At 40.2% G+C, this 14083-nt stretch overlaps 1 protein-coding gene across 1 annotated transcript in view; it reads right to left on the bottom strand.

Moving 5' to 3' along the window:
- CNTNAP2 (contactin associated protein 2) overlaps positions 1–14083 on the bottom strand; it is a 2266356-nt gene that overhangs the window by 243005 nt on the left and 2009268 nt on the right. The window contains 1 exon segment of the mRNA NM_001133793.1: positions 2109–2345. Within this exon segment, the coding sequence (NP_001127265.1) occupies positions 2109–2345 (237 nt within the window).

Genomic DNA, 14083 nt, shown 5'->3' with positions numbered 1-14083 from the left:
TCATTCACTTGGCAAAATATTAGCGACGTTTTCCGCATCTGCAAGCACAGACCTATACTATCAAAGGAAGGCCAGAGAAGGCCTTGCATGGAGCTCATTCTTTGGCCAATGCCAAAGCTCTTTGTAGAGGCTGAGCTGTTTGGCTGAAGCACCAGCCTGAGGTGGGGGGTCACAGGAACTGCTGTGCAGGCACCAGGCTACCTGGAGAGTGAGGTCCAGAGCAGAGGCAGCATCAGGCTGGGAGATCCTTCCAGTCCCTGATGGAGCTTGCCTCAGTGCAGACAAAGCTTTCCTGGACAGCTGTGGGATTCCTCTGAAACAGTTCCACTGTCATTCTACCAACTCAAGGAGGTACTTGACTCAGAAGGATGCTCGTAAATGATTTCCAAATATGTTTTGCAGTCTTCTATTTAAATTTTTTGGTTAAAGCCACTAATTGAATCTAATGAAAACTCATTCCACCAAACAGATAATAAGGAAATATTTAGATGTCTTTTGTGTAAACGTGTTGAAATAATGTCAAAGGCAATACACAGGCTTCATTTAACTTTATCCGCAATGTGGGCTAAACTGGAGAGGATATGCCCCTGCCTTTCTATTCATGACTATTGCCTATTAACCTCCAGAGGTTTTGCGTGAGCTATTGTGTTTAACCTAACTCTCCAAAAATAAAGGGATGGTGATTTTCTTTAAATTGGTACTTATGTAGTGGAATCTCACAGGCATTAGTGCTTACTTGATTGCATTCAGACATTACTTTGGCAAGGAAATGACTGCATTAAATTAGCATCAAGCACAATGAATGGTAATTGCAAGACTGTCATTTCTACAAGTGCAAAATTAATGTGTTCTGCAGGCCCATTCCATTGTGTGCCACAGGAAAATCATGGAACCATGTTGTTCTGAACAGAAAAATGCACTGTAATAGCACTGTTAATGTGCTATGGTATTATTTCGCAATGGTGTTCCTTTCCACCTTTGTTGTTGTCTCATGCTCATTTTTCATACCCTGTCTGGCCTAATTTGTATGCTCATATTATAGCACTGCCAGACAGTAGCCTGGATGTACAGAGAATGTTATGGAACAATTCCTCCTTCTGTGTGTGGCATCTTGTGTGAATAATGCCAGTGTAAACAACCCTCCATGTATTCATCAGAGTCTGAATAGGCTACTTATGTAAAGCTTCTTATTAAGAGATGCACCAACCGTTCACAGAAAACTTTACCCATATGCTATACATTCATTTAGAAAGCGAAGAGTAATTTACATGCATTTCAATTGTAGCTTAGGAAAAGCACCAGCTCCTCCTCTCTTCATGCCTCATTTATATATGGGAAATTAAGCCACAGACCAGTTGAGTCAATTTCTTCTTCTGGTCATGCAGGATCACAGGGTATAGTTCAAATGATAACATGCATATGCATTGGGCTCTTGTACTCTGCTCATTGGCTCTGCAGAATCTATTGGGGATTAAAGGAATTATTCAAGACTAAAATAACCAAGTAATAACAGATGCTCTAAGCTGGCCAATTAAATGTGGTTTTTCAGCATTTCGGCAGTTTAGCTTAGGCTGAGAGCCACTCAAAGGCATCCTGAGTAAGAGTAATTATAATGATGTTAATGACTGACCAGAGGAGCTTTCTGGTTAGTATAGCTTGAATCCAGTCTCTTAGCAACTGCAGGGGGTGGGGGCATCAAGACCACTGAGGTGCACTGGCTGATTCACTACAGAAATTGACTGATCAATTGATCTATTGGAGATCTTAACATGGGAGGGTCAGGCCTGAGTTCCCTTTTGGAGGCCACCTATTTTGTCACTCACCATTAAGATGTAATGAGACTGCCTTTGCAGTGTTTCAGGCAGTGAATAATTTGCTGGAATCTGGAAGAAATTCTGTACCATACACAGAGCTTCTCTCATTTTATCAAACAAAAATGATTAGGAAATGATTTTGGTTGGAAAATTCCTACCTAAGTTGAGAGAAAAATTTGGATCATCTTAACCTCAGAATAAGGTACACTTGTTTACATATGAAAAATCATTAAATAGATGATTTGAGCTTAAAAAGACACGCAAAAGTGGCTCTGGAAATGGGTTCCACCTTACCTTTGTTGCAAAAGGTTCCATCATATGCAGTATTAGAGCAATCACAGGAGTAACCGTGGTATCTCTCTAGGCATTTGCCTCCGTTTTCACAGTTTGTTCCATAGCTGGTGCAATGGCCAGAGCATCCGGATATGAACCCAGATGTGACCTTTGCTCTTTCCTCCAGGTCAAGTGTCACCCCATTCATCCTCAAGGAGCGGATGCAGCCCAGGAAGCCCTGCTGGCCCCCAGCACCACCTGGGAACGACAGAAGGCACAGAGTTCAGAGGGAATAACCTCTGCTATTGCTTAATTCTTCATGTTTTGAACAACTGTGGTAGGAGATGAGACTGCATAGCGCATCTAGTGTTGTCACTTTCAAGTTGGTCCTATCTAAATAGAGAAAGTTGAAGCTTTTCTCCCCACAGGCTATAATGCCGAATTAAAAGAGCTGTCTTCTGAGAAGCAACACATTTCCTACAGAAATAAAATATTTGGAGATGCACAAAAATTATATCAGCTGTTTTGGAAGTCTAATCTGGTTTCCTACAGAAAAAGCGTTTACAGAAACCTCTAGATTCTTTGCTCTTTAATCTCACAACATCGAGTTCTGTAGCATTACTTATTGAAAAAAATATAAAGGCAGAGACATGAATGTATTAGCATAGTTAACAAGTCAATTAGTTGGAAGACATAAATCCGTTTGAAATGTGATTGTAGATCTTGGTTCTTGTCTCAAGAAATGCTTTGCTTTTAAGTTCATGTCAAGACTACTCAGGGCTCCTTGTCTGGGGTAGCTGGAAGTTGGAACTGATAACTTTACACAGAAATCAGCTATACCACATTTATTGCTAGGTTAGATCAGATTTCATTGCTTTTGTCTAAATGTCATTACGAGACATATAGCACAATGAGCACGTTCACTGTGATTTTTGGAGTAAGTTACAGAGTTGGACTGAGGTTCATGAGCATAAAAATATTGAAATATTCCCAAGAAATTTCATAGAAAGATTCATTGAAGCATTCTATCACAAATGGATTTAATTGTGTCTATAGTATTCTTAGCTATAATCTTTTCAAAGCAGCTGGTATAAAAGGAGGAACTCAAATTTATATACATGCTTGCATCTTAGAGTAACAACTTTTCTGGAAACTAATCTAAAATGAATAGTAGGTAAAACTGTTGAAAGAAATATGTGATGAGGATTTAGAAAAGAAAATACTGTTAATAAAAATAAAACCCAAGTTTCTCTTTCATTGAGGGCTACATACTAGGCACTCTATTAAGTACCTCATATATGCTATTCACCTGGTCCTCACAACAACTTATCAAAGTAGATATTATTTGCATTATTCCCATTGTACAGATGGAGAAACTGAGGCTTGGAGAAATTACGAAGTTTACTCAAGGACTCATAGTTCCTGAGTGGCAAGTGTATCGGATCTGTCTTATTCCTAAGGCAACAAAGAGGGTTTATTGTCTTAAGCCCTGTTCTGTGTAGACCACCTAATACCAAGAAGAACTTTCCAGTCAGGGGCCTCATAGATGTACATGTTTCTGAGATGTAGATTTGGAAGTCTTTAAACATAGAGTAGTCAGTAGGGTTACTGGAATTCAGGTAAGATCAGTAGGCTGGGGATTGATTCTCATCACTTACTCTATTATCTTAGGAAAAGTCATAAACTCCAGTAGATTCATCAGACAGGACTGGAAAATGAAAGGCTTTAGTGGCAGAGATGAATTAGCATCTGCTTATGCCTGCAAAACCCCATCAGTGAAGTGGCAAATGAATTGCTGTACCATCTCTGTAAACCTAAGCCTTGCAGTTCTCTCACTGGGTGACACATTGGTTTGAATCATGACTCCCTTGGGAGTATTTGATTTCTTCTAAAATATTTGAATAGAGAAGTGAAGAGAGTCCAGTGCCTTTTTCGATCAAAGCTACGAGACAGTAGATGGCAAAAGAAGTTATTAAAAACAACTACTTTGAAGGATTTCCCATTCTGCCATCTGTTTGTCAACTGGGCTTCACACCTTCTTCGCTGAAGAGAATTAAGGCCTTTGCCTGATTTGGAAGAATTTCAACCCTCTAGTTACTCCTTGTGTGTTAGAATTTCAGTGTGGCTTCTATTATTTTAGCCATTATGGCTTTCATCCTTGCAATAAGGGCTTTCCAAAAGGCATTTTATTAAATAAATATCTGGCCTTAAAAATTTTTTATCACTAGTCAGTTAAGACAATTATATTCTATCAAAATGTGCTAAAATGTAAAAATCATTTTTAGATCTCCCCATCTCTTTTTGCCTGGTGATCAGTGTAATAGTCATTGTGGTAACTATAAACATACTGAGAAGCAGAATACAAAACAGATTCTGTTACGCTACTCAGATTTAACTACTTTCACTTTTAGGGAACAGCCTTTTTAATTTTTCTATGAACATACATAAGTGTAAATAAAAAGGAAGAAATGGAATCATAATATATACATTATTTTGAAACTTGCTTTTTGCACTTAACATATCATGAAAGTTTTTTTTTTTTTTGAGGCGGATTTTCACTCTGTTGTTTAGGCTGGAGTGCAGTGGCATGATCTCAGCTCACTGCAACCTCTGCCTCCCGGGTTCAAGCAATTCTCTTGCCTCAGCCTCCCAAGTAGCTGGAACTACAGGCACACACCACCACACCCAGCTAATTTTTGTATTTTTAGTAGAGATGGAGTTTCACCATGTTAGCCAGGCTGGTCTCGAACTCCTGACCTCGTGATCAGCTCGTCTTGGCCTCCCAAAGTGCTGGGATTACAGGTGTGAGCCACCGTGCCCAGCCTTTGCAACATTTTTCAAGCAATAAATGTACAATGAGAACATCTTGCTTAGTATCTGCATAGCATCCCATTCTGTGAATGCACTATCACTTATTTTGCTCTTGCACCACCATTGGACTTTTAAGTTTTTAAAATTTTCCACTTTATATGATAATATAATAATATAATCTTTATGAAAACTTTTGTACACTTGTCGTCCAGTTTTTCCTTAGAATTGATTCTTTAAAATTAGTTAATCATACTTTTAAGTCTAATTGCTAGGATGAAGGGCATATACATTTTAAAGGCACTTGAAATATATTTTCTTCTAAGAAGAATTTACCAATTTCTAATTCACCAGTAGGGGATGAGATTATCATCTTCTCCACACAATTCTAATATTGGTCAGTGTCTTTTTGTATTCATGCCAGTCTGCTTGACGGGGGCAAAAAGGATTCACTGTTTAAATCTGCATCGCCTCAAATACTGTGAGTTGAGTAATTTTAATGTTTTCCCTTTTCTTATTTTTTGTTTCTTTGTGTCCTTCACTTTTTGCTGGGAATACAAGAGAATATATTTCTTATTAATAACAATATGAGCTTTAACTCTTTGTTATAAATAACTCTTTATTGCAACTGTATCTTTCCAGTTTGTGTCTTTTGACTTCTCTATGGCATTTCTTTTTCCCTAGGAAAGTTTTGGATGTTTTTGTAGTCACGCCCACCTGTCTCATTTGTGTGATTTCTGCCTTTGGCCAGAGGCTTATAAAGACCTTCTATAATACAAAATAATATGATTATTCAACCATATTTTCTTCTAACATTTTTGTGATTTTGCTTCTCTCCATATGTTAACCTTTTGTCTATCTGGGATGTATTTTAATTTGGAAACAATTGGTATTTTATGGATCTTCAGCAATGATTGAGAGTTTGAAAAGACTCTGAATGTTAACACGATGAAGAATGGAGATATTTTTCTTTTTTTTAATTATAATTTAAGTTTTAGGGTACATGTGCACAACGTGCGGGTTAGTTACATATGTATACATGTGCCATGTTGGTGTACTGCACCCATTAACTTGTCATTTAACATTAGGTATATCTCCTAATGCTATTCCTCCCCACTCCCCCCACCCCACAACAGGCCCCAGTGTGTGATGTTCCCCTTCCTGTGTCCATGTGTTCTCATTGTTCAATTCCCACCTATGAGTGAGAACATGCAGTGTTTGGTTTTTTGTCCTTGCAATAGTTTGCTGAGAATGATGGTTTCTAGCTTCATCCATGTCCCTACAAAGGACATGAACTCATCATTTTTTATGGCTGTATAGTATTCCATGGTGTAGATGTGTCACATTTTCTTAATCCAGTCCATCATTGTTGGACATTTGGCTTGGTTCCAAGTCTTTGCTCTTGTGAATAGTGCCGTAATAAACATATGTGTGCATGTGTCTTCATAGCAGCATGATTTATAATCCTTTGGGTATATACCTAGTAATGGGATGGCTGGGTCAAATGGTATTTCTAGTTCTAGATCCCTGAGGAATCGCCACACTGACTTCCACAATGGTTGAACTAGTTTACAGTCCCACCAACAGTGTAAAAGTGTTCCTATTTCTCCACATCCTCTCCAGCACCTGTTGTTTCTGACTTTTTAATGATTGAGAATGGAGATATTTTTCAAAGGGTCAATTGGCAGAGCAAATAAATCTAGAGTAAATCATATTTTTATTATATCATTAAGGCAGATATTTAGGTCTATTCATGGATACTTAATTATTTATATATACAGGGTTCATTTCAGAAAGGATTTAGTGGGGCAGAGTTTTCTCACTCTGCTTCTGTCTTGATTCTTGGGTCTTTGGTCTTCTTAGGTTCTACGTGGATCCATCTCTCTTCCTGCACTTGTGTTTGTGGATCTTTCCTTCTCAGGATCATCAACTGTTTCTACTCAGTTGTGTGGCTTTCATCAAATTACGTAATCTCTCTCAGCATCAGTTTCCCCATTCACAGAAAAAGGAGGCTGAACTAGATGGTGTCTCTGACTGCTTCCAGCTCTGAATTGCTCTGGCTCACAGTTCACAAGCTCTCCCTCTGGGCCTGTGTCTTTTTTTCTGAATTTCAGTAAACACTCTCAAATTCTATTAAATCTCTTCCTTGCTTGCTTTTTCTTTCTTTGCACCGATGTCTGACTTTTTTTTCTCTCCCTCTTTTAACTGGGTGTAACATATGACTGTAGTCTAGTTTGTATTTTTTGTGTTCATTAAATAAAGTTTTGCTCATGCCTGTAATCCCAGCACTTTGGGAGGCCAAGGCGGGCAGATCATCTGAGGTCAGGAGTTTGAGACCAGCCTGGCCAGCATGGTGAAATCCCATCTGTACTGAAAATACAAAATTAGCCAGGTGTGGTGGCATGCACCTGTAATCCCAGCTACTTGGGAGGCTGAGGCAGAAGAATTGCATGAACCTGGGAGGCAGAGGTTGCAGTGAGCCGAGATCATTCCATTGCACTCCAGCCTGGGCAAAAAAGAAAGAAACTCTGTCTCTAAATAAATAAATAATAAATAAATAAATAAATAAAGTTTTGTATTCCCTCTTCATAATTTATAAAGCAGGTGAGTGAAATGCCATTTCTCGCTCTATAAAGGAAAACTAAATAAATTAGGCTCTTTTCTTGCTTAGGTAGTCCCTGATTTATTTAAATGGGACAGTGAGCTAGAAAGTACTTTTCCTGATCTAGTCAATATGAAGAAAAATCTTCTGTCCTGAAAACGGTCATTATATATTATGTAAAAGACATTAATGCACTAGAATCAGTGAAAATTATTTGAGTTCCACTTATGCGCTCTGTAGAAATCTTTCTTGGTGACAAATGTCGTAAGTTTAAACTATAGGTCTTCAAGCAAAAATGCTACTTAACCTTTGTTAATTAGAAAATCAACACATTGTCATTGTAGAGAGCCCCCTGCCATGCAAGGGCTTCACGCACATTAGTCAGACCTGTGATAACTATCCAAGGTGAGATGTGGGTTTAATTTGTAAATCGTTTTTTCTTGTGAAATGCTTTGCAAGTATTGCAATTAAAGATTAATTATGAAAATGCTGTAACTACCCATAATGAATAATACAACTGTAAAATGCACAGAAGATTGGGACAAAATAATCAGCTATTAAATTAAACAAAAAGGGCAAAAACAATGATCAAGAGGAATTATAAAAAAAATACACTGTCCTCAAATTCAGAACTTAATAGTTTTCTAAAGAGCTAAGTTGGGTCCCTGAGTACTTTTGCCCAAAGAGACTGGCCACTAATTCACCATAGAAAGGAATCACACTAAAGCCCACACACATAAAATCTGATTTATTCATTCGAAAAATATTTATTTCATGCCTACTATGAGCCAGGCCTTGTTTTAGATGTTTTGTTTGTCTGCTTCACAGTACTGAAGCAAAACACACAAAAGTCTCTGTTCTTGTAGAGTTTATATTCTTGCAGTCAGAAAGAGAAATTTAACAACAAACTCAATGAGATACCATCTCACACCAGTTAGAATGGCAATCATTAAAAAGTCAGGTAACAACAGGTGCTGGAGAGGATGTGGAGAAATAGGAACACTTTTACACTGTTGGTGGGACTGTAAACTAGTTCAACCTTGTGGAAGTCAGTGTGGCGATTCCTCAGGGATCTAGAACTAGAAATTCCATTCGACCCAGCCATCCCATTACTGGGTATATACCCAAAGGACTATAAATCATGCTGCTATAAAGACACATGCACACGTATGTTTATTGCAGCATTATTCACAATAGCAAAGACTTGGAACCAACCCAAATGTCCAACAATGATAGACTGGATTAAGAAAATGTGACACATATACACCATGGAATACTATACAGCCATAAAAAATGATGAGTTCATGTCCTTTGTAGGGACATGGATGAAACTGGAAATCATCATTCTCAGTAAACTATCGCAAGAACAAAAAACCAAACACCGCATATTCTCACTCATAGGTGGGAATTGAACAATGAGAACACATGGACACAGGAAGGGGAACATCACACTTCGGGGACTGTTGTGGGGTGGGGGGAGGGGGGAGGGATAGCATTGGGAGATATACCTAATGCTAGATGACGAGTTGGTGGGTGCAGCGCACCAGCATGGCACATGTATACATATGTAACTTACCTGCACATTGTGCACATGTACCATAAAACCTAAAGTATAATAATAATAATAATAATAATAAAAGAAAAAAAAAAAAAAAGAAAGGTCACACAGACATTACAAGGTGACAACATATTACCAATAAAGGTCAAGGACTTTTCAAGACAACTTCATATCCATTTCCCTCATGAACACAGATGCAAATACATTCAACTCTCCGTATCCTTCAGGAATTGGTTCCCTGATACCAAAGATACCAAAGATACCAAAATGTGCGGGTGGTGACATCCTTAGATCAAATGGTATAGTATTTGCATATAACCTATGTGCATCCTCCTTATATTTTAAATCAGCTCCAGATGACTTTTAGTACCTAATACAATGTAAACATCAAAAAAAAAAAAAAAAAAAAAAGAAAATAAAATATACTGTGTTAGAAGGTGGTAACCACTACGGAGAAAAAAGTCAAGCAGGGTTAGGTGGGATCCAGAGTTGGAGTGGGGTGGGGGAGGCTGCAATTTTAAGTAGGGTGGTTAGGATAAGCCCCACTGAGGAAGCGACAGAAAGGGTATCATGAGCTTGTCCATGGAGAGAGGGCCAGGAAAAGAGGTAAGGGGGTGTCATCCTGCAAGTAGGGGAGGCCCATTGGAAGGGAAGGAGGCGTGAGATGAGAGCGGTTGCAGGATGCTCAGAAGAGCAAAGCTGTTGCATGGTCAGTTCATGAGTGAAAGGCGTCAGGAAAGCCATTTCTAAAATGATGATGAGGACATGCTTCTTGCCTGCAGGTTAATCCCAATGTGATCACAAATAGCCACACGATGATGCCAGGCACAATTTGATGTATGGGAGGCAGCAAGCAGGGATGAGGAAAGCATGAACTGTGGTCACAAAGATCTACTTCTCTGTGTTGGCTTCACCGCTCATGGCGTGTGAGCTTCCTAGGTCCTATTTGGGCCTCAGTCACCTTACTTGTGGCATTGGCATAACAATATGCACCTCGTAGGAGTGTGTTAATAACAGATAATGCACTTCTTTGCACTAATTCTAGTTACTGGTAGCTGTTATGATTATTGCTATTATTGAGTATAGGCACATTCTATAGAAGCACAGAGTTGGAATAAATTAAATATGGCTGAGATGACGTGTATATAAATCTGATACTAGAGGTATCAGGAGTGCTATGGACTGAACTGTGACCCTTCAAAATTTGTCTGTTGAATCCCTAACCTCCAATGTGACTGCGTTTGAAGATGGGACCTTTAAAGAAGTACTTAACATTAAATGAGGCCATAAAGGTGAGACCTAATCCAATAGAATTGGTGTTCTTCTAAGAAGAGGAACAGACACTGGGGATGCTCTTGCACACAGAAAAGATCAAGTGAAGACACGGCAAGAAGACAGCAGTCTGAAAACCAAGAAGAGAAGCCTCAGAAGAAAGCAACCCTACTGACACATTGATTTTGGACTTCCAGCTTTTAGAACTGTGAGGATGTTTATTGTTTAAGCCACCTGGCTATGGTGTTCTGTTAGGGCAGCCCAAGCAGACCAAGATGATGAGGAAGGGTTATCAAGCTCGGGCTGATCTAGACCTCCCTGAGAAAGTGACCTTGGGGTCCCTCTTCTCACTGCACTGTTTCCATGGAAAGTACAGAGTTAGAGCCAGGTATGGTGGCTCATGCCTGTAATCCCACCAGTTTGGAAGACCTAGGCAGGTGGCTCACCTGAGGTCAGGAGTTTGAGACCAGCCTGGCCAACATGGTGAAACCCTGTCTGTACTAAAAAAAAAAAAAACAATACAAAAATTAGCCAGACGTGGTGGCACCTGCCTGTAGTCCTGCCTGTGGTGGCTAGGACTACAGGCAGGAGAATGACTTGAACCCAGGAGGTGGAGCTTGCAATGGGCCAAGATTGTGCTCCCGCACTCCAGCCTGGGGGACAGAGCGAAACTCCGTCTCAAAAAAAAAAAAGAAAAAAGTAAGCACAGAGTTAGGATGGGCGTTGTTGCTTTCTTATCAGTCGGGGAGGGCTGTGTCTGGACTGGAGAGCTGTGAATTAGCATAGAGGTCTTGAGCCCGCCACTGGAATGGCGTGAGTGACCGGTGGGAAAAAGAGCTAGGACTCCTCTGTGTCTAGGTGACCCACCCTGACCTTGGCTTTCTGGCATGGCAGCCACAGCTGCCCTGGCTAGGTCAGGGGGCAAAAGCAGCTATGTGTTTGGGCAGGCTGGGCCTTCCGAAGTTGCAATTCTGTACCTGCTATTTCTCCTGTTCTATATGCTACCATTGTTTCTTAGGTCTGAAGCATCCACTTGAACCCATTAAAAAAAAAACCTGTGGTGGGCTGGGTGTGGTGGCTCATGCCTATAATCCCAGCACATTGGGAGGCGGAGGCAGGCAGATCACTGAGGTCAGGAGTTGAAGACCAGCCTGGCCAACATGGTAAAACCCCATTTCTACCAAAATTACAAAAATTAGCAGGGTGTGGTGGTGCCCACCTGTAATCCCAGCTTCTTGGGAGGCTGTGGCAGGAGAATCACTTGAACCTGGGAGGCAGAGGCTGCAGTGAGCCGAGATTGCACCACGGCACTCCAGCCTGGGCAACAGAACAAGACTGTGTCTCAAAAAAACAAAACAAAACAAAATACCTGTGGTGTCCGTGCAGGTGTGTAAAATATAAACCCAGTTATCTGGTTGAACTGAGAACAGCAGAATGGCCAAGAGTCTTCAGTGGTGTAGAGAGTTAAAGGAAATTGCTCCAATTCTTCAGTGCAGAGCTGCATGATTGACAAGGATTGATCAGTGGTTTCTCTGTCAGCTAGATATTGGAGGGCAAGTATGAAAAAAGCCTTCACATACTGAGAGAACTGGGATTTGGAAAATTGCTTTTTCAGACGACGCTCATGAGTGCTCATTCATAACTCTATCAATAGGATGGATTTTTTTCAGTTCATTATTATTGCATGGATTTTCTTGTGTCCTCAGAGTAAAGGACATGTAGAACATGTGAATCCAAACTATTAAACTAGAAGAAAGCTTCAAAATAGAGACTGAAGGGACACTGGGTTTCCATAGTATAAAGCACTCCTATGCGTCCAAACGTGAAATGTTATGCAACGGGGGTGGAGCTAAGTGGTCTGATTCATTGTAGAGGCTATGGTGGCAGGATAAGCATGGTAAAATATTGGTTATTTCAAAAGCTAATATTAATTAAATACTAGAAGTATCAGGCACTATTCCAGAACTTTACTCTCAGAGCTAGATATTATTACCTCCATTTCACAGATGAATGAACTGAGAATAAGAGAGTTAATTTATTTGATGTCATATAGCCAGTAAGTAGCCAGAACTCACACCCAGGCTGGCTAGCTTTTAAGCCTGCACTCTTACTATGCTCTGGCTGCCGTTTGATTTTTGGGCTTACATCATATAAGGCACTTTCTTCTCCTACGTCTGATATGCTTCTAGACATTGTTGTACTTAGGTATACAAAATGCTGATAGAGTGATTAATACCTGAGGCAAGACATTTACCACCTGCCAGAACATTGTCTTTTATTTATTTATTTTTTTGGCACAGTTTTGCTCTTTGGCTCAGGCTGAATGCAGTGGCGCAATCATGGTTCACTGCAGCCTTGACCTCCTGAGCTCAAGCAATCCTCCTGTCTCAGCCTCCTGAGTAGCTGGGATTACAGGCACATGTCACCAGGCCTGGTTAATTTAAAAAAATTTGTTTTGTAGAGACAAGGTCTTGCTATGTTGCTCAGGCTGATCTTGAACTACTGGATGGAAGGGCTCCTCCTGCCTTGGCCTCCAAAAGTGTTAGGATCACAGGCATGAGCCCCTGCACCTGGGCAGACCGTTGTCTCTAAAGCTACAAGGACGGTTGAAGCTGAAAGGGGAAATGCAATACTCACAGAGCCAGGAATGTCAATGTCCAAATTAATCTCTAAGCCAACAAAGAGAAGACACTTTTTTGATGCTGTCATTGAGATCATATTTATTTCTTAGCGCAAAAGCTCAATACTACAGTTTTGAAACCAAGGCAGTTATGGGCTTTGGCCACTGCTAAAATGGCGGATGATGGATCCTTTCCCTAAGCTCAGTCTGACAGCACTAATTTCAGAAGCCATTGCTTTACAGTGGGACCTACAGTTCCAAGTTGCATCTGAAAGTGGGGATATGAGAGAATAGAGTGCTAAAACACTACTTTCTAGTTGGAGCCAAACTTCAAATTATTGACAGCTATTTTAGTAAACTTTGATAAACCCAGACATCAAATATATCAGCCTAGAACTCTTGTCTAAATACATTTTTGCAAATATCTTTAGGTTATTGTTCATATTACATGTCCTGCTGGTGAGTTTTGTCATCTTTGAAGCAAAATAAGCATCCTCTTTCTGCTGATCTTCATGTATCTCCCCCTCCCCCTCTCCTGCTTCCATCTGTCTTTTAAAGTTTCTATTTAAACATTTGTATCTAGTCTTTTTTTAAATCCAGAGTCAAGAATCCCTGGTGTTATTATCCAAGCTGGCACCTTGTTCTCTTCACTCTCGGACTTCACATACAAGCCTTTGTGGATGCTAGTCCCAGGTCAAGCCTGGGATGGATCTGTGAGGGATTAGTATAGCTCTGATGACCAAGCCTCATGGGTGTATCAGCCATCCAATGTAAAGGGGTGGAGGAAAAAGAAGAGAAGCTTGGGGATTGAGGAAAAGGGAAAAGGGAGGGGAGTTGGCAGAGAGGCTGAGAAAACAGAAGAATGGAGTGTTTTGATGTCAAGATTTCAAGGAGGGCACAGTGACAATTGTTAAATAAGAGCGAGAGGTCAAGGAAAATCAGACAACAGTAACAGGCTATTGGATTTGGTTAGTTTTGAGACAGACACTTCAACATAGCAATAAGATGCTTATTAGTGGAGAAATGGGTAGTGAGAGGCTAGATTTAGTTGGTATAGATACACCACTGGTTTAAGAATCAATGACAGTGGAAGATGGCTGTCCCCTGTCTAGGTGGGAGTGAGGTACTTTGAAGTT

The sequence above is a fragment of the Pongo abelii genome, chromosome 6 (genome assembly GCF_028885655.2).
Source record: "Pongo abelii isolate AG06213 chromosome 6, NHGRI_mPonAbe1-v2.0_pri, whole genome shotgun sequence".
NCBI classification, from domain to species: Eukaryota; Metazoa; Chordata; class Mammalia; order Primates; family Hominidae; genus Pongo; species Pongo abelii.
The sequence above is the reverse complement of the archived record's forward strand: the minus strand, read 5'-3'. Positions and strand labels throughout refer to the sequence as shown.